Here is a 12,667-nt window from a genome sequence, read left to right on the forward strand (position 1 = left end):
GGATAATTCCAGCCTGAACTGCTCATTTCAATTTTGGCTAATAGTTTAATAAAATTTTGATTTTCTTATTTATTAAATGGTGTAGATTATTTATTTGTATTTCTAATATTGTATAAAACAAGAATAACTGATTGAAAGAAAAATCTGCAGAATGTGCAATTTTTTTATCCAATTGATTGTCAGAATAATTGATTATTAAAGTAATTGCAGCCTGACTTAAAATAATATTTCACATGTGGTGAAGTTAGATTAAACATCTAATTTTGGCTCCAACTCTGTGGAAAGTGCTAACGCTGGTTTAGCCAAACCTGCTCAGAGAGGCTGGTTGTGAATCAGAAACTTTATGCTCACAAACAGCAACCGTCCTCTCAGCGATCTGGCTGTTGACTTCCTGCTCAAGATGAGATGAGCTTTTAAACTGATTGTTGTAACAGAAGTGGCTGTTCAGACGTTTGGATTCAATCTGAACCGTCTGATGAAGTTTCTTCTTCTTCTCCTCTTTCTAAACTAACAGCTGCCTTTCTTCTCCTCATCCCGTCTTCCATTTTGCTTCCTGTTTCATTCCTTCCTTGTTTTTATCCTCCACTGTGCCCATCACACCCACACACTCAGGACCGCCTCTGCTCGGTGGGCGACGTTCTGGAGGGGAAAGGGGGCGGGGTTTACGGCACGCTGCAGGTGTTGCTCTCAATGGCCCCGCCCACTCTTAGCCCCTCCCTCCAGGTCCAGATGGCCGGCTTTGCCCTGTTTTACCTGTCCGTCATGTCGGCGCTCTGCGCCATCTACGTTCACCTGGCGCCGCACACTTAGACCCGACTGGAACGTCTGCAGGACCTCCGTCGGGTTCGGGCCGTCCCACGTTTAGCTGTCGTCTCCCGCTGTAGCCACACCGTTCCTGACGCACGGAAACGTGGAATACTTCATGAACAAGCACAACTGCAGGTTCCCTCTGGAGAACGCCGGGTCCAGTTGGGATGGTCTGTACCTCTAGTGTCGGGTCGTCCAAGTCCAGTCCAGATCTAACATCCTGCAGATCAACCGGTCGGTACCGGGCCTCTGCATCTTTAAACATCTTAAATTAATGTGCTTGAGATTAAGGCCATAAAATGACTTACATCCATTTCACAAAACCCAGTTAATCACAGGTGTTATATTTTGTCATCGTTCAACTACTTGATCTCATGTACGTATGGAAGTGACAGACTGGAGTTTTTGATCTGCTCAGACTGCTGTGGGAAAAGTCAGATCTGAAATGAAAACCTTGGATTTGGGTCGCGTTTGCCTGCTTTGTGAACGTAGCCTAGCGAAAGCTGCGTTCAGACCGAACTGCATCCAGCGCCTCAATCATGACGCTTGACGAGCATCAGAATCGTCTGGTGTTCGTTGTGCTCTGATGGCAGACATGGAGGACACAACCCTGTCTGCCATCTTTGCTCTCTGGCAGTTAGCTTGCTGATTAGCATCGGGGCCTCCTCATCCTGTCAATACGTCACATAGCGGAGTCTCTCTGATTGACGCGCCCAGCGACGCGCCCGGCGATGCACCGCAGAGGTGCATCCATTCTGAGCATCGGGTCGCGTTCGGTCTGAACGCAGCATTAGAAACTGGACTGGGACTTGTGGACCTGAACTGGGATGGTTTTGGGGCTTGTGGACTCAGAGCAAACATTTTGGACGCAGCCCAGATTCTGTGGGTTTGACTGGGATTTGTTAGGTTAGTTTGAGTCTTCTGACTGCACTGGGACATTTGGACTCTGACTTGGACTTGGGTCTTTTGGATCTTTTCTCTGACATGTGCCAGGACGTTTTTTGGCTCGGACTGGGATTTTGTGGACCTGAGGACAAGCCGTGACGTGTCTTTGCCGTCTTTGCCGTTGTTCGCCGAGTTGTAGAGGATCAGGCCTCAGCTGGAGGCAGAACTTCCTGTCCGTTTGGCCCGTTTCCTGCCTGCTGAAGCTCCGCCCCCTCGTGCCTTACGTCCGCCTGCCTGTCTGAGTGTTTTTTACCGTTCGGAACCAAACAGAACCGAGTGCGGGACTCTGGGAATCGTCTCCATTGTAACCGTTTTGTTCTGTTGCTGCTGCTGTGAGGTCAGGATGAGGTCACACCCCCTGAACGTTCCCCTTTTTATAAGATGAAGAATGATGATGATGATGATGTGTTTTTAACCTCGGATCGGTTTGGAGTTTTCTTCTCGATTCTCTAAATAAAGTCCAGAAAAACATTTTGACTCATTTTTTTCTCTGAGCTCTGCTGAGTTAGCAGAAATACTTCCAAGCTTTTCTCCTCCTGAAACCATTAATCAGATTAATCAGATGAGCCAGCTGGTTTGATAATTGATTAACCGTTAACTGCACAACACAGACTCAACTACAAACAGAATTTGCCTTAAGAACGACACACTTGGAGCTGCAATGAAGTCAAAACTTTACAACAAATATTAACATTTACAGCTAAGATATAAAAAGCAACCATTGTCTTTTTTATTTTACACCCAGAATAATAACAGCAGCCGTTTTAGCTCCGCCTCGTTCAAATTTGGTAAAAAAAACCCTCCAGTAAATATATTTCTATTTTTATGTAACTCTTAAGACGTAAGCGTTTACGTGAAAAATCTGCAGATTTGATCATCAGAATAATCGATTACTAAAATAATTACAGTAGTTGCATTTTAGATTGGAAGGAAAAATAAATTCTGTAAAGAATCTTAATTCTGCTCCTGGCAATTCTGAATCGAATCAAATTCCATTTGAATTGATTTTAATTCTGCTTAAAATTATATTTTGAATTTTTTCTTTTCTTTTTTTTAATAAAAAGGCAGGCAGCTAAGCCAACCGAATACCGGTGAATTAAGTTACAGAACTGGAAACTGTTAGAATTTTTTAAATATATCTTTTATTTGTCTTTTCATCTCGTGTCCAAAATTTACCGCAGAAACAAATTGGTTTCTGAAATGAAAATCGAATCGCAGGATGCTGGAAGATTCGCATCCCTGTTGCTGCCCTACTTGTGAGGGAGAGAAAATGACAGCCCTTCAGGCTGCTGAGTGGCAGTGCTCAGCAGCAGCATTCCTTCCCTCCATCCCACATCACTTCCTGTTCTTCCTGCTTCTTTTCCCTGAGTTGCCATGGTTACGGTTGTTTTGTTCCTTAATTTAAGTTGTCATCGTTTGACCCACCTTTCTGTTGACGCCCCTCCCGTCGCTGTCTGCTCTTCTTCTGTGGTGTTTGTCTGTGCAGACTAAGTTGTGTCTTCCGCTCCACATCCTGGAGGAGCGAGGGCTCCCCCAGGTGGCCGGGACGGTCAGCGCGCTGCTGGACCTGGCTCCGCCCAAGCAGTCCATCTCCATGACGACAGCAACGCCACCTGGGCCCTCCGTCATCATCTAGCCGCTGCACGCGCTCAGTCGGCCTCCTGTAACAACCAATCAGAGCTCGCCGAGTTCCCACAGCCAGAAACGAGTCGTTGTGATGCCGTTCAGGAAGCTGTGTGGCGTATGGAAGCCCATCAGTGCCAGGAAGTTAAAATCAGGAGTTATAAATGAAAATGTTGATAATGTTTGGTTGTGCTGATTGATGCAGATCAACATTAATGTCCGAGTTTCCATGGTAACAGCAGGTTTTACTGCTTTGACTGGAGGAAAAACGCATAATCAAGATATTTTTTAAACTCTAAAACGTTTTTAGACTATTGGTTGGGAAAAATCCAACTCAGGCAGAGAGTTTTTGACCGTTTTGTTCTTGTGGAACATCTGATTGTTTTGCTTTTCAGTGGGAATATTTTTTATAAAGTGAGTGGAAAATTTTATTTTAAAAATTTTCTCTCAATCCTTTAAATTAATCTAAAGTACATACCAATCAAATTGTAAAAATACATTTAAAAACTATTTACTTTTGTGTGAAAAGTTACATTTTACACTAATTTACCATACTTTTTGATTTTAGCTTTTTCCATGCTGGTTGATTTAGTTTTTGCTCAAATGGGCTTCCATACAGTGTCCATACAGACTTCTGGCAGGTGAGTGTTTTTGTCTGTATGTTTGAGGCATTCTCACTGATCCCAGTACTGATCCCAGTACTGATCCCAGTACTGATCCCAGTACTGATCCCAGTACTGATCCCAGTACTGATCCCAGTACTGATCCCAGTACTGATCCCAGTACTGATCCCAGTACTGATCCCAGTACTGATCCCAGTACTGATCCCAGTACACGGGAGTCAAACAGAGGCTTTCCTACTGGTGCAGGACTGGTAACCTGCTGGAAGCTGCATGTGGATCTGATGGAGACACAAAGAGCTGAGATCAAACTATCACGACTGAACTGAACGAGTCTTTAGAAACTGAACGAGTCTTTAGAAACTGAACGAGTCCTGAAAAACTAAGTGAGTCCTGAAGAACTTAACTAGTCTTGAGAAACTAGTTCTGATTCGTAGTCTGTATGAGTCTTGAGTAACGAGACTAGTCTTTGGAAACTTAACGAGTCTCAGGAAGGGAGCAAGTCCTTGAGATAGAGTACATGACAGAGAAACTGAACTAGTCTTGAGAAACCGGAGGAGTCTGTAAAAACTGAACTAGAAAGAAAGAACAAACAGACCAGAGACAGAAAGCGAGTCTTGAGAAACCAAATGGCTCTGGTTTAACGAGACAAGACATGGGAAACAGAACAAGTCCTGAGAAAGAAAATAGGCCACAGAATGTAAACGAGATCAGGAACTGAAGTAGTTACTCAACAGGGAGTAAGTCCTGATAAAAGAGTAAGCCAGAGGAAGAGTCTTTGGAAACTGAACAGGTTCAAGGGAACTGAAATAGCCAGGAGAAAGGAAGCGAGTCCTGAGAAAGAGAATCGGCCAGAGAAACTGAACGAGTCTTCGGAAAACAAACGATTCTGGAGGAACCAAACGAGTCTCAAGGAACAGATCTAGTCCTGAGAAAGAAAGCAAGTTTTAAGGAAGAAAACAGGCCAGAGAAAGAAAGCGAGTCTTGAGAAACCAAATGGATTTTATGTAACCAGGCAAGTTGTGGGAAAGCGAACGAGTCCCAAACAGAGAGCAGATCCGCAGAAACAGAACGAGTCCTAAAGGGAGGCAAAGAGCGCAAACACTGAAAGCTGACGAAGTTGGCAAACCGTTCATTAAAATCTTACTGATTAGATGTAAATATTATTTTTTTCTCTCTGTCAACATAAAGACGTCAGTTTTTCATTTTAGTTTCGGGGAATATATATATCTGGTGAAACGCTAAAGGTCAAATTTACTCCCAAACTCAAGAGTTTGGTTCGTATTCATGTTTGTAGGCACTGAACCCTAAAACTGAAACCATAACTAAAGTTTCAGGCTTTGCTGTTTTTTGCACATAACACTGTTTCTAATTTTTGTTGACTACTTTTTTTTCCAGACAATGCTTTTTGTATCTATAGAACTTTAAAATGACCTGATGGTTAAGGATGATAATAAAGCTAATTACTGTCTGATTTAGTTTGAAAGCACTTCTTCAATAAGTTCAGTTGAAACAACTGCTTAAGTTATAAAATAATGAAATACTCAAAAAATAAAATTGTGTATACAACTGACATTACGATAACATGCTGTCTAGCTGATATACGACTGAAGCTTTGATAGCTAAATGCTAAAATGATGCTAACGCTAATCAGTAGCTACTGTTGATTAAATTTGTTATTATATTTAAGTTGCACTAAATGTATCACAATAATGTTGATGACTGGTGAGATTACCTAGCAGTTCTTAATTTAGCTTTGTTTGTTGCTACCGTACATCATTAGCTTCAGCTAGCATTAGCTAGCATTCTGTTGAACTGTGCTTAGGTGGCTTATAGGCCCAAATGGCTTCAGTGAGAAAAGCAAGATTTCTGATGTATAGTTGCTAAGTTGCTAAAAGAGTTACCTTAAGCTGTTAGCATAATGAAAAGTGAATGATGAAGACAAAACAGGAAAATATATGTCCTAAAGTCCAGAAATTAAAAATGAACATTTCTAGTCAACATTACTAGCTTCTAACAGGGACAACAGAAACAAAGATACAAAAGAAAAGATTGCTAGCTTTATGCCAATGATTATTTTCAACTGTAAATAGTTTTTAAAATAGTTTTTAAATGTATTTTCAATTTTCAGCTTATGAACAGTTTATTTTTCTCACTTTTAAAATGACTGAATTACTTTTGGTAAACCATTTGAACTGATAAGAGGCCAAAGTTTAGGAAAGCAAAAACTCTGGCTAAGTTAGTTAGCTGTTAGCTACACAGTTAGTTAAAGCTCATGTTACAATAGCGAACACAAGCTGTGTTTGATATGATTATTTTACTTCAGATATGGAAATTATAACAGTGCTACCTTAAAAATGGCAAATATTTATTTTATTTACTCAACTTCATACCTTAGGTTGCAGTGAAAAGCAGAAGTTTTGTTTAAAATCCGGTTTGTTTCTCCAGGCTCTTTCTTGGCCTCTGTCCTCTGATTGGTTGGCTGTAGAAAGCCGACCAATCAGCAGAGAGCTGGGCGTTCCTCAGTTTTAGAGTCGGTTCCATTTTTGATGTTTTCTTTGTTTCTGGTCTCCATCAGATCCAAAGTCGCTTTGATCTTTCTGACTGAACCCTGAACTCTGACTGTCAGGCTTTCCGCCAATCCTGGGGCCAACAGATGAAATCATGTTTATACATATATGTATGTTTGTTTTTATTGTTGTTTACATTCAGCTGTTTGGATTTCCTGTTGTTCTGATTTTCACCCTGTAACGGAGCAGTTAGTGTTCAGAAAACTCCTGTAAATATATATAAATATAAATATATATATATACATGTGTAGATATGTTGTACATATGAAGCTGAAGCCTGTCTGTTGCCATGGCGACGCTGCAGGTTAAAGGTCACTGTTGGTTTGCTGTAGCGGTTCATCCTGCTCCGAGCGCACTACTTTTATTTATGGAGCTCGTTTTAGTGGAGAAAGAAGACGACAACAGGAAGCGGCTTTTTAATTTAAAACATGTTTACTGAGGAGTTGTGCTGCGTTCAGGCGCAGTGGGACGTCACTAAACACTAACCTAAAAACAGTTCTCACAGTTTGTGCACAAGCTTAGCTCATGTTTTTTCCCTGTGGCGCCCAGAGTTTAAACTGCCAGACTGATTTCATACCGCCAGGCTGAGTTCTGCCTGTCAGACTGAACTTGGGGAAAATCAGCAGCTGGGTTTCTGAGGACAGGTGACTTGGCGTAGTGAAGACATTGAATTCAAGTTTCTGTCCTGCAGCAGTGGCCAGTCACATGACGCAGTCTCACTGTTTTTAAAGGACATTCCACCATTTTAAAGGACAAACATGATTTTACCTTTTTTTTGTATAAAAGATAAATCCGACTGTTTGAAGAGTTTAAATAAAAAATAAATATTTTAATGTGATTTTTCTCCATTTTTGTGTGTATGATTTTAAACATTTCTGCTTGTCTGGGCCGTTGTTGGGTGAGGGATTGGACTGGTACAGGGCGACGTTATTCCGACCCTAACCATCGTAACATCTCTCCTTTATTCCATTGTTTTTTCCTGTTTATTCTGATGGTTCTCCCAGACAACAGGAGCCAGTTAGTTACTGTAACTGGCTGTTATGTCACAATAACAGGCAGTTCTTGTCTCATTGTATGAAAATAATAATAAATGAATACAATTCTAAATCTACACTAAATGTTCACAGTGTGGTCTTAAACCGGTGGGTTTGAATGCAGATCTGAAAATGGGAACAGAATCGATGTTGAACTATCACATAAATCACAAATGTAAAATAAAAACTCACATACAATGAAAATTATACAGATTATTTTGGGTCACAAAAATAACATGACTGAAAAAAATTATTCAGAATTTGTTTGATCAGTGTATCTAATCCGCTTCTGTAGAAATAAAACAATAATAAAGTAAAATCAACAGTTTTTTTCCCTTAAGGGAGCTGCTTTTAATCTCTTCAGTGTTATAAAGATGAACACATTTTTACTTGAAGTATAAGACTTTGATTCCTCGTAGTGAATACAACCTGATCTGTTTTATTACATAAAATATCCGTTTACACGTCTCCACGTGGTTTGTTTTCATCCAATAGGAAACAGAAGCAAAAAACAATTTCTAATAAATATTATTTTTTACATGAACTGTAAATAAAAGAAAATGCCTAACTTTTACTGCTTAGTTGTAGTTAGCTAAGTAAAGTTGATATGCAGCTAGTTTATGATTACAAACACAAAATCATTGATATGCAATGTTAAATAATACAGTATATTGATTCCAGAAACTTGTACCACAGTGCCTACTAGTGGCGAGGAGAGACAACTGGAGCTATTCATGCTATGCTCTTTCTGGACTTTTTTGAATTTGCTAAATATCCCTGAACTTCTTGAAAACATGTATAGCCAGCCCAGAAGGAAACTGCACACCATCCAACAAACACCCCAAGAAAATTAGAAACTCAGTTTGATAAATGAAAACTTTTACTACAACTGCAAAATTGCGATGATTTACAGGAACTTATTAATTTCACGGCTGATTATTTACTTTTTATTTTTCATTAATTGTGATAGTAGTTAATATTGAACATTAAAATGTTTAATTCTTTGTTTTAAAAGAGGTGTTTTTGATATTTTGATCAGGCATCCTAATGGGCAGCTCCCGGGACTGACTACCCGGCAGGCCTTGGGTCCTGTCTTTTCCTCCATCTTTGTGGACTGTTCGCAGGTAAATGTGTATCTGTCCGATTAAAGCTGAAAATCACCCACACATTGGTCTATCTGCTTTAAATATTCACTTGTGTAGAGAGAGAAGACTGTCCTCTATAATTCGGGGAGATTATGTCAGCGGTGGGATCTCCGATGGCGGAGATTTAAAACGGATAGTAGAGCTAACAGAAATTAGCGGAGCCGATTAAGACTCAGCCTCTCCTCTGCAGGGGGAATAAGCAGCTGTTAACCCCATTCTGAGCTAGGCGGATGTGTCTCTGGTCTTCAGAGTAGATTCGGGGTCTGTTTGTGTCACAAACATTCAGTTTGGCTGCCGAACTTTGTTATAAATCGGTAAAGGCCAGGATTCACCGTCCGCTCTGACGTTCAGCTACCCCACGTTTCTGCTTGTCCTGTTCGGTTCAGTTCCGCTGTAATCTGGAAAAATGCTATAAAATAAGCAGCCGAACTCAACCTCAGCCAGTTCCGGTTCTAATGGGTCCACATTTGAAACGAGCTCGGTTTCCAAATCAAAGCAGCCCGGAATAAACGGTGAAACAGCCCAGAGCGGAGGGAGGTTTAGCATTAGCTTCTGATTAGAGATGCTGCAGAACACCTGGGGTTTCCTCTGCAGGTTTTCAGATCAGATGACATTCAGCTCCGTGTCTGAATGTTTGTGATTTGCTCTAATGACTGTGTGTTTGCAGGTGAACTCACCTGAAGAGGACAAACGATGCCTGGAAGGTGAGTTCTCTGGTCTCGTTTTTTCTGGAGGAGCTGAATGAAAACGTAACTTTATCCTCAGATTCCCTAAAGTTTCTGCCGACGTTTAATAATTTAGAAGAAATTCAGGAACTGGTGTTCATTTGTAGTTATGATGTGTTAATTGAGCCATTGACCTCTGACCCTAGACTTTGGAGTAAGGCCATCTTCACCGGCTACAAGCGTGGGCTGAGGAACCAGCGCGAGCACACGGCGCTGCTGAAGCTGGAGGGCTGCTACAGCCGGGATGAGGTCGACTTCTACCTGGGCAAACGTTGCGCCTACGTCTACAAGGCCAAGAAGTGAGCGCCACAGCCCGCATCATGACGCAGCCACCGCCGCCTCAGCTCAAACTGTGTGTGTGTGTGTGTGTGTGCAGGAACACAGTGACGCCCGGTGGGAAGCCCAACAAGACCAGAGTGATCTGGGGGAAGGTGACCCGCGCCCACGGCAACAGCGGCATGGTCAGAGCCAAGTTCAGCAGCAACCTGCCGGCCAAGGCCATCGGACACCGAATCCGGGTGGTGAGTTCTGCGGCGGTTTTCTGGAGGTTCTGTTCAGGTCCGGGTCAGACTTCAGGTTCGGTCTGGTTCAGCTCATTTATTGGTTGGGTTGACCTGGTTCCAAAACTCGCTGTACACCAGCAGCGTTAACGTTCATCACAGAAGAGCTGAGCGACACAGACTGAAGGTTTCATCACGATTTACTGTGATGACGATAAGAAATGGTTCTTATCGTGTCTTCTACTTGTTTTCAGTTAACTGTAAGACTTTCATGGTAATCGTAGCTCCACAAACAGATCTTGGAAAACGAGATGTGATTTATGTCCCTAAACTGCTCACTTCCTCTGTTTATTGATATCTATTGAAAAACGGTAGAGACAATAGTAAATGTAACAATCCCAACGATAAAAGCTGTTTTGTATTGCCAGGATGATTTTCACTGTTTTATTGTGTGAACAAAGTATTTGATTTTATTTTGCAATTATGTTTTTTCAACACCAGCAGAATATTAAGTTTCCTGCAGGTTTCAAGTGGAAACGCAGCGGCTGCAGCATTTCGATTCAGATTTTCACGTTTGGATCCAGAAACCAGTTTTTCTTTTCAAGCTGTTTGTAGTTTCTGTTTAAATGATGCGACTGAAAGAGAAAAAGAATTCATTCAAAACTTATCCTATAAGGCTCCATACAGGATTCGATTCAATCAGTTCAACAACGATCGGTTTGTTTCTAACATTTTGTAACTTACTTTACCAGAATGAGGCTAGCTTAGCGGCCTGGATCATAGAATTGTTCAACATGCAGACGGTGGATTCAGTATAAACTGAAACGCATTTTAAAATCGATTTTTCAGAATTCCCAGCAGCAGAAATAGTGATTCTTCTTTCTTTGTGCTCTGGTCACAAACCTGCAAACACAGGAGAGTTTGTCACGTCATCAACCTGGCAGACCGGTCACCGCTTTGACTTTAGTGCTGAGATATTTGGCTGGTCAGACGTCTTTGTTTTGAGTTTCACCAAACTCTGTAGTTTTCACACATGGACAGAACAGAAAAACTAATAATTTCGTTAGTTTACATTAAAAAACTGATACTTTTTGCAATATTTCCACCTTAATACTCAAAACGTGACATGCATGTTTTGCGTGTCAGTTTTGAACGTTCTGGAGTTCTATGGCAAGCTGTTCTAACATTTAATAGTTTAGCCCACCATTCTGAGAACAAAGAGATTTAAATGAATCTGAAGTTAATTTCTTACAGTAACAATCATAGTTTTACAAAAGATTAATTTAAATTTCTACTTGTAATTGATATAATTGATCAGTTTAAAATCAGCCAGTTTGGCTCCCAGTGCTGCTCTAGAAAGAACTGGATCTTTTGAAATTCCAATCTAAAAATTGGACTCATTTGTTTGACAGAATTTAAAAATTTTAAAAATATCTTGTTCTTTTACCACCAGAATTTCAAACGGCTGATTCTGATTTTATTAACAAACCTCTAACTTTAATCTGCAATATTTACAGATTTTCTTTATTTACCAAAACATCCAGAAATGATTCTTAATCTGTTGAAAAATAAAAACATGTATTGGAGATGCACAATAAATATCGACCAGTAGTAACATATATTTTTTCTGTTTTGTTGTATTTCCTGCTTTTTTTTGAAGTTTAGGAAATATTTAAAATCAATAAATGTTGGTCTTGGCCCAGATTTTAATGTCGGTGGATTCTTTTTGGAATAAATTCAGTTTGATCAGATAAATCCTGATTTCACTTCTGTGGAACCAGAACTGTGGTTTCATGTTCTGATCCGATCCAACAGGGATAATTCTCTTATTGTGAAGGAGCCCCGCTGCTTTTATTCTGACGGTGTCTCTTCCTGTCTCTGCAGATGCTGTATCCGTCTCGGGTGTGAAGACGACCCATCATGTTTGTACAGAAATGATAAAAACGGATCAATAAACTGATCAGCGCCAAACTGCTGTGTGTTTTTGTTCTTTTATCCGACTCGGTTCCACATCACGACTTCCAGCAACGCCTCAGTATTTTCTGTTAGTTATTAATCTTTTTATATGTTTTACCACTTTAAGAACTTTGTAGAAACTTTTAATCTCTGAGTTTCCTCTTTGGGACAATAATGGCTGTTTCTATTATATTCTCATGTAGAAAACGTTGACGCTGAATACTGACACAGTTTGGGTTTTCAGACATCAATGCAGGACTTTATTGTTGGGAATCGTTGTGGATTTTATGTCTGTAGAGATTTTAAATTCATTTCTACCAAAAAACTCAAATTTTGAGATTAACAAATTACTGAGTTAGAAAATGTGCTCAAGAAAATGCTTTACTTTTTTTTTTTAGATAATTTTTCATATTTCTGACTTCTAGCTTATTTTTCTCTTCAAACAGACATTTTTCTGTTTTTTTCTAGAATTTTGTTCTCAGCAACTCTTTGTATTTTCTAGAATAAATTGCTTTTTGTTGGCTTTTTCATAAAATCTTTGAGACTAAATTAAAAAAGCAAATTTCCCGGTTTTCTGTCCCCTAAAACTCCGCCTAGAAATAAAGCATTTGTTTCCCCAGAGAGGCAGCAGGGGGCGCCATCTATTAAAGATCCCTCAGGAAGACACATTTATTGCAAAGTTTCTGTCCAAACTGACATCGCAGAAGAAGAAGAGGCTCTAACTTTTCTCCACCTTAAATCC

The 12,667-nt window shown here is 40.3% G+C and overlaps 2 protein-coding genes across 6 annotated transcripts in view; both read left to right on the forward strand.

The window, feature by feature from the left end:
- lrch3 (leucine-rich repeats and calponin homology (CH) domain containing 3) overlaps positions 1-12,667 on the forward strand; it is a 45,438-nt gene that overhangs the window by 7,271 nt on the left and 25,500 nt on the right. For 2 of the 5 annotated variants that reach the window (XM_055028715.1, XM_055028719.1), the window contains one exon: positions 613-2,275. In XM_055028715.1, coding sequence (XP_054884690.1) covers positions 613-810 — 198 coding nt within the window. In that variant the 3' untranslated portion in view covers positions 811-2,275. Of the gene's footprint in view, positions 1-612; positions 2,276-3,238; positions 7,404-12,667 lie in introns of those variants that run through there. The other 3 variants (XR_008605882.1, XM_055028717.1, XM_055028716.1) reach the window with 3 other exon arrangements.
- Positions 8,645-11,940, forward strand: rpl35a (ribosomal protein L35a). The gene is made up of 5 exons (XM_055028724.1): positions 8,645-8,723; positions 9,412-9,448; positions 9,616-9,768; positions 9,846-9,990; positions 11,854-11,940. The coding sequence occupies exons 2-5, from the start codon at positions 9,438-9,440 to the stop codon at positions 11,875-11,877; spliced, it is 333 nt and encodes a 110-aa protein (XP_054884699.1). The 5' UTR covers positions 8,645-8,723; positions 9,412-9,437; the 3' UTR covers positions 11,878-11,940.

This window comes from Poeciliopsis prolifica, unplaced genomic scaffold (assembly GCF_027474105.1).
Source record: "Poeciliopsis prolifica strain line A6 unplaced genomic scaffold, Auburn_PproV2 SCAFFOLD004, whole genome shotgun sequence".
Lineage (NCBI taxonomy): Eukaryota > Metazoa > Chordata > Actinopteri > Cyprinodontiformes > Poeciliidae > Poeciliopsis > Poeciliopsis prolifica.

Excerpts from the sequence above, each read along its gene's own strand:
- rpl35a (XM_055028724.1), top strand. Across the intron at positions 9,769-9,845 it reads TACGTCTACAAGGCCAAGAA|GAACACAGTGACGCCCGGTG; the intron begins GTGAGCGCCACA and ends GTGTGTGTGCAG. Across the intron at positions 9,991-11,853 it reads TCGGACACCGAATCCGGGTG|ATGCTGTATCCGTCTCGGGT; the intron begins GTGAGTTCTGCG and ends CTGTCTCTGCAG.